The sequence below is a fragment of the Girardinichthys multiradiatus genome, chromosome 11 (assembly GCF_021462225.1).
Source record: "Girardinichthys multiradiatus isolate DD_20200921_A chromosome 11, DD_fGirMul_XY1, whole genome shotgun sequence".
NCBI classification, from domain to species: Eukaryota; Metazoa; Chordata; class Actinopteri; order Cyprinodontiformes; family Goodeidae; genus Girardinichthys; species Girardinichthys multiradiatus.
The window spans coordinates 31,922,367-31,936,523 of record NC_061804.1 but is presented as its reverse complement, the minus strand read 5'-3'; the positions used below and the strand labels follow the sequence as shown (position 1 = coordinate 31,936,523).

At 38.6% G+C, this 14,157-nt stretch overlaps 1 protein-coding gene across 9 annotated transcripts in view; it reads right to left on the bottom strand.

Annotated features, from left to right (window-relative positions):
• msi2b (musashi RNA-binding protein 2b) overlaps nucleotides 1-14,157 on the bottom strand; it is a 344,415-nt gene that overhangs the window by 323,064 nt on the left and 7,194 nt on the right. For all 9 annotated transcript variants that reach the window (XM_047379919.1, XM_047379921.1, XM_047379922.1 and 6 more), the window contains exon 5: nucleotides 4,074-4,115. In XM_047379919.1, the coding sequence (XP_047235875.1) occupies nucleotides 4,074-4,115 (42 nt within the window). The remainder of the gene's footprint in view (nucleotides 1-4,073; nucleotides 4,116-14,157) is intronic.

The window sequence follows — 14,157 nt, the reverse complement described above, 5'->3', positions numbered from 1 at the left end:
GCTTTTACACTTGCCAGCCACTTATCACATCTGCTAAGCAATTTTCAGGTGTTAACTCAGGGTAGAACTTTGAACAATGCTTTGGAAAGCAAAGTAATGTGCATCATGGATGAATTTTGTTCATCCTATCTGTGTTTGTATCTGTGCTAAACAACAGCTCCAACAAATCCTAACTAAGCAGCCACTGCAGGGACCAGCATCCACTATGATCGTCTTTTGCCAGTAAGCCGGTGGATAAAGAACTGTTTGGTTGGTCTGGAACTAAATGCTAAGATGATAAAACCTTTACAGAGGAATCCTGGCATTCTAAAGCCACGTCCAGCTGCCTATCTAACAAAGCCATGACCATCCCCAGACAGGCGAGGAGGAGGCGAGTCGTAAGTGAATGTGCATAAAGCACTTTGCATCGCATCACGATTGTTTAATCCTTTCATTCGCACCTGTCAATCATTCTCAATGCAAACTATCCCTGAATATTTGTGGGCCGGCCTATATTGATACCTTTGAATTTTTTACTTGTAAGCACAACCTCTATTTATAACACAAAATGCAAAAAAAAACTATGATAAGCTAAGGTAGGAGGACATTATTCATTTGTGATGTATATGATGGTCTGCATTTGCTCAACCTGTTTTCTTTGATTGACAGAGTCGGTGGTTATCTCACCTTTGTGCCCTTTACCAATATTGTGATGCAAACACAAAACAAAAATACGATTCCTCAATAATGCATATACATGAAAACAAAAACAATATATACAGTGCCTCACAAAAGTATTCTTTCTCAATGAATTTTATTGGGATTTTATAAGATAAACCTGAACAAAGTAGTGCATGGCTGTGAAGTGGAAGGAAAATAATGAGTGGTATATAATGGTATGAAAAGAAAGTGTGGCGTGTAACCCCCTGTGTTCTGATGCCCTTCAATAAAATCCAGATAGAGTCCACCTGTGTGTACTCTTATCTCAGTATAAAAAAGATGTTCTGAGAAGGCCACAGAGGTTTGTTGGAGAAGATTAGTGAACAGACAGAATTCTGAACGCCAGGTACAGCAGCAGACAGGGCAGGGAGAAAGTTTAAAGCAGGGTTAGTTCACTGACAAAGAATTCCTAGAAACATCTGAACACACCATCCCCACCATAGTAAATAGTGGTGGCAGCATCATGCTGGAGGGGGGGTTTCAGCATGCTGGTCAGAGTTAATGGGAAGATGGATGGAGCAACACACGGCGGTTCACCTGCTATCGGGACAACAACTCTAAGCATACAGACACACAATAATTTAGATCAAAGCACAATGGCCCAGTCAAAGTCTTGACCTAAATCTAATTGAGATTCATTGTGTTGGTCAATCACATTAAATCATAATAACACACAGTTAAGTTTGGAGTTTGTAATTTGATACTAGGTTGAAAAAGTTCAAGGGGGCTGAATACTTTTGTAAAGCAGTGTAGAAATAATATACCCTGTAATGTATTCACACAGCAACCTTTTGTTTCACAATTTCTGCAGCTACACAGGCTTGTGCAGCTGCAGAAATTGATTTTGTGTTAAATGCTATACTAGATTTAAATATACATCAGCGGATGTGTCCATTTAAATATAACCTAACGACTGTAGGATGTCGAACATCCTTGGGTCTGCCTACGACAGTCCGTGTTTTGGGGCAGTGTCAGGAATGTCTGCTGATACATGTTGGGTTTTTTTTTTCCTCTGATCCTGTCATCCCGACACAAACACCCGCGCTTGTTTACAGTGAAATGTCCTCCTTGTTCACCTTCACCTCCTGCCTGTTTTTTCAGTATTACGCTACGTGATGTACATACTGTATAGTTTTACCATATTGCAGCACTGAGCCGTGAGAGGCCACAAGCGAGGTTGCCGCTGAAGTCATCGTTAACTCGCGAGAATGCCGATTGCTGTCATCATGATTTCCTCCCTGAAGCCCGTGCCACTAAGGTCCCTGCAAAGCCGAGCTTCTTTAAACAAAAAGGCAACCTATTCAACCACTACATAAGCAGCCAAGCAGGCAGACGGTTGGAGGCAAAAAAATGGACAAAAAGGAAGCTCCTACTAGAGAGAGGCCTTTAAAAATAGGAACATCCGAATAGGACTTCTTTCAAAGGTCTAAAATCAGCTGAACCTCAAGTACAAATCACTGCATGTTAATCCAATTGCTTTAGGAACCTTTATAGTCCTCTTTCAATGAAACATTTTTTTCTATTCTCACAAGCTTGCTTTATGGCTATTTACTAAATCCTTATTGTAGCACTTTAACTGTGTCAATTTAGTGCCAGTTGTGGAAAGTATGCTTAATAATAGTGTACTTTCCTTTAAGTTGTATCAGCAGTTAGTATAATGCTTATGAAAAAAAAAAAAAGTAAAGATGAACACAGCAAGCTAAGTAACTTGTTCACCTAATAATTGGATGCATCATCAAACATCCTAGTTGTTGTATTGCACCTTCGACTTTTATTAGCAAAGCTCAGATGAGATGAAGTTAAGTCGATAGGATTGCCGTGTAAGAAAAAGTGGAAAAACACCGGTTGTTTCTCAGCCACATGCCAATATCCTTAAGTCACAGTGTGCTCTGGTTCTGAAAGCCTCCATTGCCAATTCCTTATTTGAAACGTGAACAAGTCTTTAACAATGCCCCTCTCTGTGATCCAGGGAAAAGGAGAAAATCTATTATCGATTTCCACCTGGTTTAGGTGGAAAAAAGCCCACGAAAGCGATGATGAAGGCGCTACAGTGCACTGGGCTATAGCCTTGCACATTAATAGCTCGTGGATGGTGTGAGGGGGGGCATGTCAACAAAGCCCCCGACTACTCCACTGCGCCATCTGCACATGCTGAATATTTAATTGTCAATAGCACCGCTCAAGACCAGTAATCAAGAAAAGAAAAGATAATACGCATCATGAAGAGCTCGTGTGACAGTTCCTGCATGATTGGAATATGGCTTATTTCTTCAATCACCCATTGTTTCAGTGCTAATTGTGACAATTTCTGCATACATGCAGCACAATAAAGATATTTCTAGATCACTCATGTCATTCAGTCTCATTCAACTCTGGATGTGACAAAAGAACTCTGACTTGTAATTCAGCCAGTAAGTGTAATTCATCAATGTCAGCTGGGAGTCACCATTCAGTTCAGAAAAATGTATTCAGGGAAATATCAGCCTAATCAGTTAAAAATAAAACTTTTATATTAATGTGTGCCACCCAAGACATATTAACAGCCAACAAAAGACAGGAGGATCTTGGTTCTTTTCATCCAGTCAGTCATTTTCTACCGCTTATTCCATAGTGGGTCACGGGGGAGCTGGTGCCTATCTCCAGCAGTCTATGGGCGAGAGGCAGTGTACACCCTGGACAGATCACCAGTCCATCACAGGGCAACACACAAACAACCATGCACACACACACTCATTCATACACCTAAGGTCAATTTAGAGTGACCAATTAACCTAACAGGCATGTCTTTGGACTGTGGGAGGAAGCCGGAGTACCTGGTGAGAACCCACGCATGCACGGGGAGAACATGCAAACTCCATGCAGAAAGCCCCCAGGCCGGGAATTGAACCCAGGACCTTCTTGCTGCAAGGCAACAGTGCTACCAACTGCGCCACCGTGCAGCCCTCTTTTCATCCAGCCTCAAAGAATTTAAATTTCTTGCAAACCGCATTACACTGCAGCCTTAAAGAGGCAGTAAAGCCTGACTTTATACCACTGCTGAATGAAACTGCAGCAACAGTCTTGAAAACCACCACAAAAAGGAAAGAAAGAGACAATGACATGGTGAAAACACAGAGATCTGCCAGATTTAAAATAGGACAGAAATAAGGAAAAATAACTAATTTCTTCCTTACTGCTGAAAATGTCCCCTTAATCACTTATAGCTGTACGCTGTACCGCTTCGGTAAGACAACATGGCCAAGCAGTGAACAACAAAACCAGACTAAATAATTGGGCCTCTTTGTGAAGGCTGTGTGAGCACAATAAAACTTAGCAAGCAACATGAAGCATGATAACTTTTTACAGGGACTGTAAAGTGAGAAATTCATTCTTACCTTAGGCTGGGCGCGACGGGGAAAGGCAACCTTAGGATCAATCTGAAAATGAGAAGAGAACGACACGTTTGTTGTGGATGGAAGAGCTTTGTCCGCAAAAGAACCACAAGTTCAACCGCTCACAAAGCCACAATCTTTGTGATCGAGAATAATATTTCATTATATTTGATGGGGGTTTAAAAAAGCTTTAGCAAACATTAGAAATGTCGCTCTGAATAGAGGGATTAAAAAAGAGAAAGGCAATTCTGAAAAGTAACATTGCCACTCAGTTAAAGATCACAGTGAACAAAAGGCTTATGGATATTGAAGAACATTCGGTGAAGAGATGACACCAAAACACGTTTTTTTGGTTTACATAAATAGCTCTGTGTCAGTAAAAAGGAAAATACCATTTTCCACCATATTAACTTTACCCCATTAGTAAAGCACAATAGTAACATTATCATGGGCTCATCCTGTTTTGAAAAACAGGCTGTGGACAGATGATACTGAAACATTTTTCTTTAAATAAATAGCTTTGTGTCAGGAGAAAGGAGAATACAATTTTCCAGCATAATAACCTTATCCCATCAGCAAAACACAGCGATGGTAGTGTCATGACTTGGTTCTATTTTGAAAAGTATTTAGTGGAAAGATGAGATCAAAACAGTCCTTTTCTTTTGCTTTAAATAAATAACTCTCATTTTGGAGAAATTATAATATTTATCTATCGGTAAAGCACAAAGGTACTAGTATTATGGCTTGGCACTATTTTAAAAAACATTTATTGGACAGATTATACCAAAATAGATTTGTTTTTATTGATGTTGCTTAACTTAATGTGTTGGAGAAATGAAAATACCAATTCCAAGTTAACCCTATCCCATCAGTGAAACAAACTGTATTAGTGTCATGGGGTGACCCTTGGTTAAAAAATATTGAGGGTATAGAGGAGACCAAAGCGGATGAAAAATCAGAATACTATTTGCCAGGATATTAATCATATCCCATCAGTGAAATATAAGGGTTGTAGTAATCATAGCTTGATCCATTTTTGAAAAAAATATTCAGAGGAAAGGCGAGACCAGAACAGATTATTTTTGTTTAAATGAAATGGAAAGGCAGTTTTACAAAACAGCTGTCTAATTCTATTAGAAAAGCACAGTGCTGGTAGTATCATGGTTTGATCTTATTTTGATAAATAAAGGCCTGGATGAAAAAACTCTGAAGTACACGACTGAATTGTTGACAAATGGACAGATGTCCTTTTCTCAGGACATCCCTGACTCAACTAAAAACAATTAATCAAAGAATCACTTTAGAAAAAGACAGTTAAGTCAAAGTATTGATCTAATTTGGACAGACATCCTGCATGCCGACCTAAACTGAGCGTTCCATAACAGGAAATTAACAAATATTTCAGAGCTGAAGCTGTTTAGATAAAGATGTAATATAAAATGCTAACTGAAATTGAAAAAAGAGGTTGGACAAGTAGGTCCCACAGGATAGGTTGACATTGTCATCTATATTTAATTCTGTATTTCTAAACTAAAAAGATTAAATGGACTTTTTAAAAATGTTAACTATTGTGTAAAGATCTAGCTGTGGTTGGATCTGAGTGTGAGTCCTGTAGGCTTAAAAAAAACATTTAAGCACCACAGTTAATTGGCACTTTGACTATTTAAAACCTTATATTGAACTCAGCATGGTGATAATTTATTGAGTTCAACAGCCTTCCTTGCTGTTACTAGTCATGTTTTAAGTTTAAACCAGCAATACACTTATGGTTGTCAGAATTACTGCCATTACAATGTGAGCGCTCATAAATGAACCAACCAAGCGGTCATAGGAACATGAGGAGAGGTTTTCTTTGTGTAATTTAGTCCAATTTGACATAGAGCACTTTCCTAAATTTCCCAATCTAATTAAAGCTGAAGTTAATTTTCTTGAAAAACAGATTGATTCAGGATTCTCAGCAGCTTTCATGGAGCCAAGCTGCAGCCGAACAATTCAGCAAAACAAATGGCAAACAGCCCTTAAATGTTGTAGTATATTAAATCACTTCCTAATTCAGTGTACTGTCTCTGTCACAAGTTCATCTGCAAACTGCTATGTAATGCACCGTGCTAAGGGCCTTATCACTCAGTACATTAATCCTTACTATATTACATATATATAAATCCTTACCTCGTATTTACATTCATTGATGACCTACTATCTTTCCTGGCTCCTTATAAATGATCCAAGTGCACAGGTTTGCAGAAAAACTGGTTTAATTAGGAGAAGTTAGGGTTGTCACTCATCAGGACAAAGCATGTAAAGAGAAATGACCATTACCAGCGACCTCATTATTTTATGCCACTAATTATCTACAATGGAAAAAAGCTCACGGAAACATTTCAGGCACAGCATTTATTCCATTGAGCAACTTACTTTGTGAAACCACATATTCATTACTAGTAATTACTGTGTGTGTCTTTAGACCAAAATATTCATGCTACCAAATCATCTACTGTATGATCATGAAACCTTTACTAGAAACCTCTCCCAATACTAAAATCGATAGAAAATGAGCAGACCAGCCACACCAAATGTTCTGCTGGTCATGGTCAAACCAGACACTCGCTTTTTATTTTAGGCAGGAATCGCTGATTGAATATGACAGGAAGAAAATGAGAGTCTGAGGCCGGTGACGCCTCTAGATATTGCCAAATAACCGGGAGGACGCGTCAGATCAGCCTGTTTCTCCATCTTGTGCTTGTTATCTCATTAGCTTCATTTTCCTCATTAATTTCTTTGGTATGGAGGTATGTTGTGGTGATGGCGGGGGGGGTTGGGGGGGTGTCTCTCATCAACCTTGCACTTACAGTGAAGAGCAGTGTGCTGCCTCAAACCACAATGTCCCCCTAAATTGTCCTTGGCTGAATACAAATGACTTGAAGAATGAACATCTCCCCGTTATTTGTTTCTTAGAACCCTTTTAATGAGGTACTACATTTTCCTATGCAGGGATCTTAAATACATATAAATGGGGAAGAAATTCTTTGCATTTGAGAAAATTACTCCATTGGCACAGATGGATTTATTAAAGAAAACAATAATATACCCCGCTGAGGAAAACAATTGAAAGAAAAGACACCATCTGCAAGGATCAATTAAGCCACAGAGATTGACTGCATTTTAATCTGTTTGAAGGGAATCCATGATGTGCAATGTCACTGTCATCTTTTCTGCCAGTCTCACTTATTACCATTATCGTTCTAAATCAGGTCAAAATGAGAAATGAATTCAATAACACCTGGGAACAGTAACCCTGCTTGTAATAAATTTCATTTAAAGATTTGTTTTAGCACTTAGCCCCAGGCATAACCAATTCAAACTCAATTATTTTTTTTTCTTGCACCTTGTTTGAGCAAAGACAACAGATAATGCTCTGAATACCAAAGTCCTACACTTGATAATATATCTTGCTTTTTAGGTTTACTTTCAGATAAAACATAAATATATGAAACCTTTGATAATCACCAAGTGTAAACTAGTTGTTTTCAGACTGGCTGAGGTGATGTCTGTGCTCTACATGCATAAAGAAGCACTAAAACACAGTGGCAATTAAGGTCAGTTTTCTGTTGAAAGATGAAGCAACTGAATGCACAGAATTCCATTAAAATTACACTTCAATTATTTAAATCACACATGTGGACTTCCTATGTAATCTTTCTGAGAACTTCAGGCAGTCTTTTGTTCTGAGGTTGTACATTCATATATTTATATACAAAATGTGTCTTCATGAGAAGCAGAGCTAGCATATGCATTATGATTTGCAGTAATGTAAGCACCAAACGTGAAATGTTGTGTCAGTCTCATCTGATACTTCCTTCCTGGACCTTTTTTTCATTATGTAAGACACTTAGATTTAGGAACAGCTAAGTGGACCTGCAGTGCATTTGTTTCAGTGGTAATACATGCACTTGAGCATGCTTCCTAGTATTATTCCACTCAAGTCTGTGCAGCACGACATATATTCTTTTCACATATATATTTTCATTAAACATTATATCCATATATATATATATATATATATATATATATATATATATACACACACACAGGGGTTGGACAATGAAACAGAAACACCTGGTTTTAGACCACAATAATTTATTAGTATGGTGTAGGGCCTCCTTTTGCGGCCAATACAGCGTCAATTCATCTTGGGAATGACATATACAAGTCCTGACAAGTCCTGCACAGTGGTCAGAGGGATTTTAAGCCATTCTTCTTGCAGGATAGTGGGTCACTACGTGATACTGGTGGAGGAAAACGTTTCCTGACTCACTCCACCAAAACACCCCAAAGTGGCTCAATAATATTTAGATCTGGTGACTGTGCAGGCCATGGGAGATGTTCAACTTCACTTTCATGTTCATCAAACCAATCTTTCACCAGTCTTGCTGTGTGTATTGGTGCATTGTCATCCTGATACACGGCACCGCCTTCAGGATACAATGTTTGAACCATTGGATGCACATGGTCCTCAAGAATGGTTCGGTAGTCCTTGGCAGTGACGCGCCCATCTAGCACAAGTATTGGGCCAAGGGACTGCCATGATATGGCAACCCAAACCATCACTGATCCACCCCCATGCTTCACTCTGGGCATGCAACAGTCTGGGTGGTAAGCTTCTTTGGGGCTTCTCCACACCGTAACTCTCCAGGATGTGGGAAAAACGGTAAAGGTGGACTCATCAGAGAACAATACATGTTTCACATTGTCCACAGCCCAAGATTTGTGCTCCTTGCACCATTGAAACCGACGTTTGGCATTGGCATGAGTGACCAAAGGTTTGGCTATAGCAGCCCGGCCGTGTATTTTGACCCCGTGGTTTTATGTTTTTTGGACACAATCCGGGTTAGCAACCGAACATCCCTTTCAGACAGCTTCCTCTTGCGTCCACAGTTAATCCTGTTGGATGTGGTTCGTCCTTCTTGGTGGTATGCTGACAGTACCCTGGATACCGTGGCTCTTGATACATCACAAAGACTTGCTGTCTTGGTCACAGATGCGCCAGCAAGACGTGCACCAACAATTTGTCCTCTTTTGAACTCTGGTATGTCACCCATAATGTTGTGTGCATTTCAATATTTTGAGCAAAACTGTGCTCTTACCCTGCTAATTGAACCTTCACACTCTGCTCTTACTGGTGCAATGTGCAATCAATGAAGACTGGTTACCAGGCTGGTCCAATTTAGCCATGAAACCTCCCACACTAAAATGACAGGTGTTTATAGTTCTTAACTTACAATGGGAGCCTTCTAAATGTCACTATTTCAAAGTTTTCCATAAGATTGAGGCAAAACGTTTAGGTATATTCTGTACTTAAAAACAATTCTGGGAAACCATCTATACAGAGATCTGTCAAAACCATTTCTAAGCGAAAAAGATATGTAAATCTCTAAGGTTAGCAGCTCATTGGAAGGTGAAAATCGCATCTGTTAAGTATGGTCATCAGAAAGCATATGTGCAAAAGAAAAGCAAACAAAGAAGATTTAAGGAGTTTTGAGGCTAATCATGAGTCCCGCAGATTGTGCCTAGAGATGCAGCGATCAAAGCAGTGTGGCCAGTTTTGTCAAGTGTTCACCTGCCAATACTGAATATTTTTGATTCTGCAGTCTTTTTAAGAACTACATTTAACAGCAATGAAGCAATTTTTAATGGCCTCCTGCTATGGGTGGACATGAAGTATTTGTTGAAAAAGCAGAGGTGATATAGCACCCTATGTGAGAGATGGAACACTCTCTGTAAACAGGGTCTTACGATTATTTTAAAGACAATATGATTACAGATTACTTTTTCTATGTTAGCATTTAAATTAGTTGTGTGGTTAGCAAAAGTAACTTTATCAGCTGTCTTGCTGTGTACTCTATTGGGAATGTAGAATCTAATACCAATTCCCAAAATTTCCAGATCCAGCATGTTCCAAGACACCCAGAGATAGACAGCTAATCAAGATGAGACAGAGCAACTTTGCTCTACTACATTGAACCTTTCTGGTGTCTCAAGAAGTCACGCACCCTGTTTAAGTCGTAGCCTGAATGAACGGCATGCATCTCTCTGTAGAAAATACTGTTTTGTTTCTGGAATGGTCTGATATTATTATGTAAAAACCAACCATATACCCTGCCAGGACTGTAAAAGTGCCACATCATCTGCCAACAACTGCCAAGAATGATAACCAAGCAGACAGACTAGACACGGCAGTGATTAGTTGCAACAAATAGAGCAAAGTGTTGTACAAACTGAACAAGCTAATATTAAAACCAAGCACTCAATTTCGTTATGCACAAATTACAGAATTAAATCATCCACTCTATTAATGCACTTTGTAGACTGTTTAATGTATAGAATTGGTGGATTTATATGTCATCGTATTTGCTGTTCATACCTATATAACAGAGGCTGCAAAGTGCTGGGAAATACACAGGAAAACAGATAGATTAATACAGGTTAGCATTCTGATGAACATCATTATCCTCATCACCGATTGTTTCAGGCTCTACATCCACATTAGCATCCATCATGGTTTGAGAATCATCAGAGGATCAAAACCATGAGTTGAAACAGGAGCTGGAACAGGTGTATTCTTCACGAAAAAGTAAATCTAGCTTGGTTGAAAACGCTTCAAAATCCAAGTCAGAATAAGTCCAAATTTAGTCATCCAAAATGTTTACTAAAGACAACAAATCAAATTCAAACTCAGATCTTTGCGACAGCCCAAATTGTTTATAGTTATTCTCAGAATCTACTGTCTGTCCTTACAGACCCGTCTTCAATCAGTGACCAGGATGCTCACTACAAAGCACTCCAGATTTTTTTTTTATATTTTGAGCACCCTAAAAGCTTCATATCTTGATGAAACTCTGCATTGTAAGTTAATTATTTTTTATGCCTTTATTTTTTGTATATTAACTATACATTTGTTTAAAACGAAATGCACTTCTAGTCATTCACTTAGCTTCTTAGATCTTTTGCGCATCTTCTGGCTTCTTTTTTAAACACCTCACTGAACCTTTGGGTCCTCATTCTTTAGTAACAACTTCCATATGGAAGAGTTTTGTTTTCAGATTAACCTGTTAGTTCTTAGATATGCTGCATTAACTGATGAGAAAAAAAAAAAAAAAAAAGATTTCCAGTTTACAACCAATCGGTGACTAGTCCAGGCCGGTCAAGCTTAAAATTGGTCAATTCAAGTCAACAGCCAACGTGTCGGTTGCAGCTACAGATTTCATACATTAATTGCTGTCACTGTTCATGAATCTAAAATCAGGTGTTGTACAACCTGAAGAAAATAAATACTGTCAAGTACAGTCAAACAGACGAGTCAAGTTATAGCTTTTGGAATGTAATAAACAACTTGTATAAACAATTTGAATAAGTAATGTAGAAAGTGTTCAAACACTGGACAGCCAGGGGTATCCTTTTTATTGCTACTTGTCTTCATCTTTTAGTTAGCCCAGAAAAGTCTGTCTTTAAGCCTAAATAGTCTGCCTCAGGTTGGCCCGTCTGATCAACCACTATCAGAAATCGAGAGACATTTCTGTAGACGTAATTTCAACTATCACTTTTCAACCACATATACCCTTTGTTTAAATGGAAGGAAGTGTCGTTTCTATGGTAATTCATTGAAAATTTGCTCGAGGGGTAACAGCAGTAAAATATTTTATTAACCCTACACCACAGTCCTCCACCTGAAAAGCATATCACGGGAAGAAATCAGACTTGGGAGTTAAGTGAACAATTTAGTTTGACCTAAATGGAACAAAAACGTGTAGGGCTGGAAGATGAGACCATAATATCAAACAGTGATTGAGAGAAATTACTGTAACCGAAGGTAGAATGGGTACAAATGTAAACAATAATACCAGACGTGTTTTTACCCGCTGTTGCCATTCAATGATGTACAGCAAAATGACAGTTTTTACCTAGGGCAAAATCTTTAACACATACCTAGTAAATGACATGCTTTTTTGTGTTAAAATATTTTATCTCATACATAGATTTAGGTGTTATTACTACCAGCAGCTGTTATCTACAGCTGTCTATACAACATATGAGGTCCTTTTTTCCATTTATTCAATTACTCTAGCAATCTCATGGTAGCAGAACCCGTTATGTACAATTGACTAGCATCCACTAATGTGATGCCATTTTCAAAAAGCTCTGCAATTACAGTATGTGTGCCTTTTGCAATGTGAGTGCCTCAAATAAATCTTAACTATCTAACCAGTCTGCACGGTTCAGTTCATATGGAGCACATAGGCATGATTACTGACATGGTAATGATGTGCTACTAGTGAGGCACCTTATGTAGCTGTAGCCTGAAGCAAAACGGGGCTTTGCAGTGAATCACTTTAATATATTTGCTCCAACTCTATATGGTACATCAACGGAAGCCTTTCTCAAATTAGGTTCTGTTACAGCTTTGTTACATGAACTCTCAAAGAGCAAATGTGGATTTCCTCAAAACATTATACAACCTGATATGTCAACATAATAAATGAGAACAGACCAAAAGGAATCCCCCACCAAACCCACCATCTTTTTATCTTTTCTCTGTGTTTTACTAGAGGGTCTCCAAGGGCTGCTTTTGCATGTGACTGTGGGAGATCAGGGCAAAGAAACAGCATATATCTTAAGTTCACATCATACAAAAGGATTTCATATATTAATGCAGCTCCTGGGTAAACGCTCTTCCTCTCTCTTAAGACATATCTAAGCTACTGTGATGATGTGGTGTTTAAACTAAAAGGAAAAAGCCTTATCAAAGCTCACAGCTTCTCCCTAATAGGAGTGAGAGCAGGTCTACAGGTGTGCATGAGCGATAGCAACAGAACAGACACAAAATTAAAATGTCATATCTGGGCTGTCTATCTGTACTGATTTTTGCTGTGGAAACCTTTAAACGAGCAGTTTGTTATGATGCCAAAATTTGTAATGAGGGTTTAAGCAATGTCTCTGCGATCAAATTGTCACCTTTCTGGGTTCTGAAAAACATGCAAAACCATCATAATGATTATGATCCTGACTCATATTTCAAATTTACAACACCACTGCCTAGACAAACATCCGACGATCTGTATGTGTCAAGCGACAGATATTCTATGTGCTAATACTGCCATCTCCCTTAATTAACTGCAGAAGATGGAGCACCTGCTATACTTAAACAGGAGCAAGTCAGTTTAGCTCACTAATTTGACTTTATGTCTAAATCCTATCGAACTGCTGCTCATCCATGCCTCTGCTCCAGATTTCCTCTTGGGCTGTTTGGCTGCTTAGACCTGAAGCATCAAGAATGCCAGGACAAGCTGACTTGGGGTCGGTAAGAGCTTAAGTTACCAGGACCCAAAAATAACTGGGTAAACAAAAGTGTTGCTGGGCTCTGAAAGTTGGAATATATTATGACAACAAAATGAATGGTTTTGCATGTCTTTTTTTCTGAAGTTGCATTTAGAAATATTTATAGTCATCAACTCGAGGTAAATATTTTATATTTTCTCAATTATTAAAGCTGTTTTGTAAAACACTCAAACAAATATACAGGTCCTTCTCAAAAAATTAGCATATTGTGATAAAGTTCATTATTTTCCATAATGTCATGATGAAAATTTAACATTCATATATTTTAGATTCATTGCACACTAACTGAAATATTTCAGGTCTTTTATTGTCTTAATACGGATGATTTTGGCATACAGCTCATGAAAACCCAAAATTCCTATCTCACAAAATTAGCATATCATTAAAAGGGTCTCTAAACGAGCTATGAACCTAATAATCTGAATCAACGAGTTAACTCTAAACACCTGCAAAAGATTCCTGAGGCCTTTAAAACTCCCAGCCTGGTTCATCACTCAAAACCCCAATCATGGGTAAGACTGCCGACCTGACTGCTGTCCAGAAGGCCACTATTGACACCCTCAAGCAAGAGGGTAAGACACAAAAAGAAATTTCTGAACGAATAGGCTGTTCCCAGAGTGCTGTATCAAGGTACCTCAGTGGGAAGTCTGTGGGAAGGAAAAAGTGTGGCAGAAAATGCTGCACAACGAGTGGA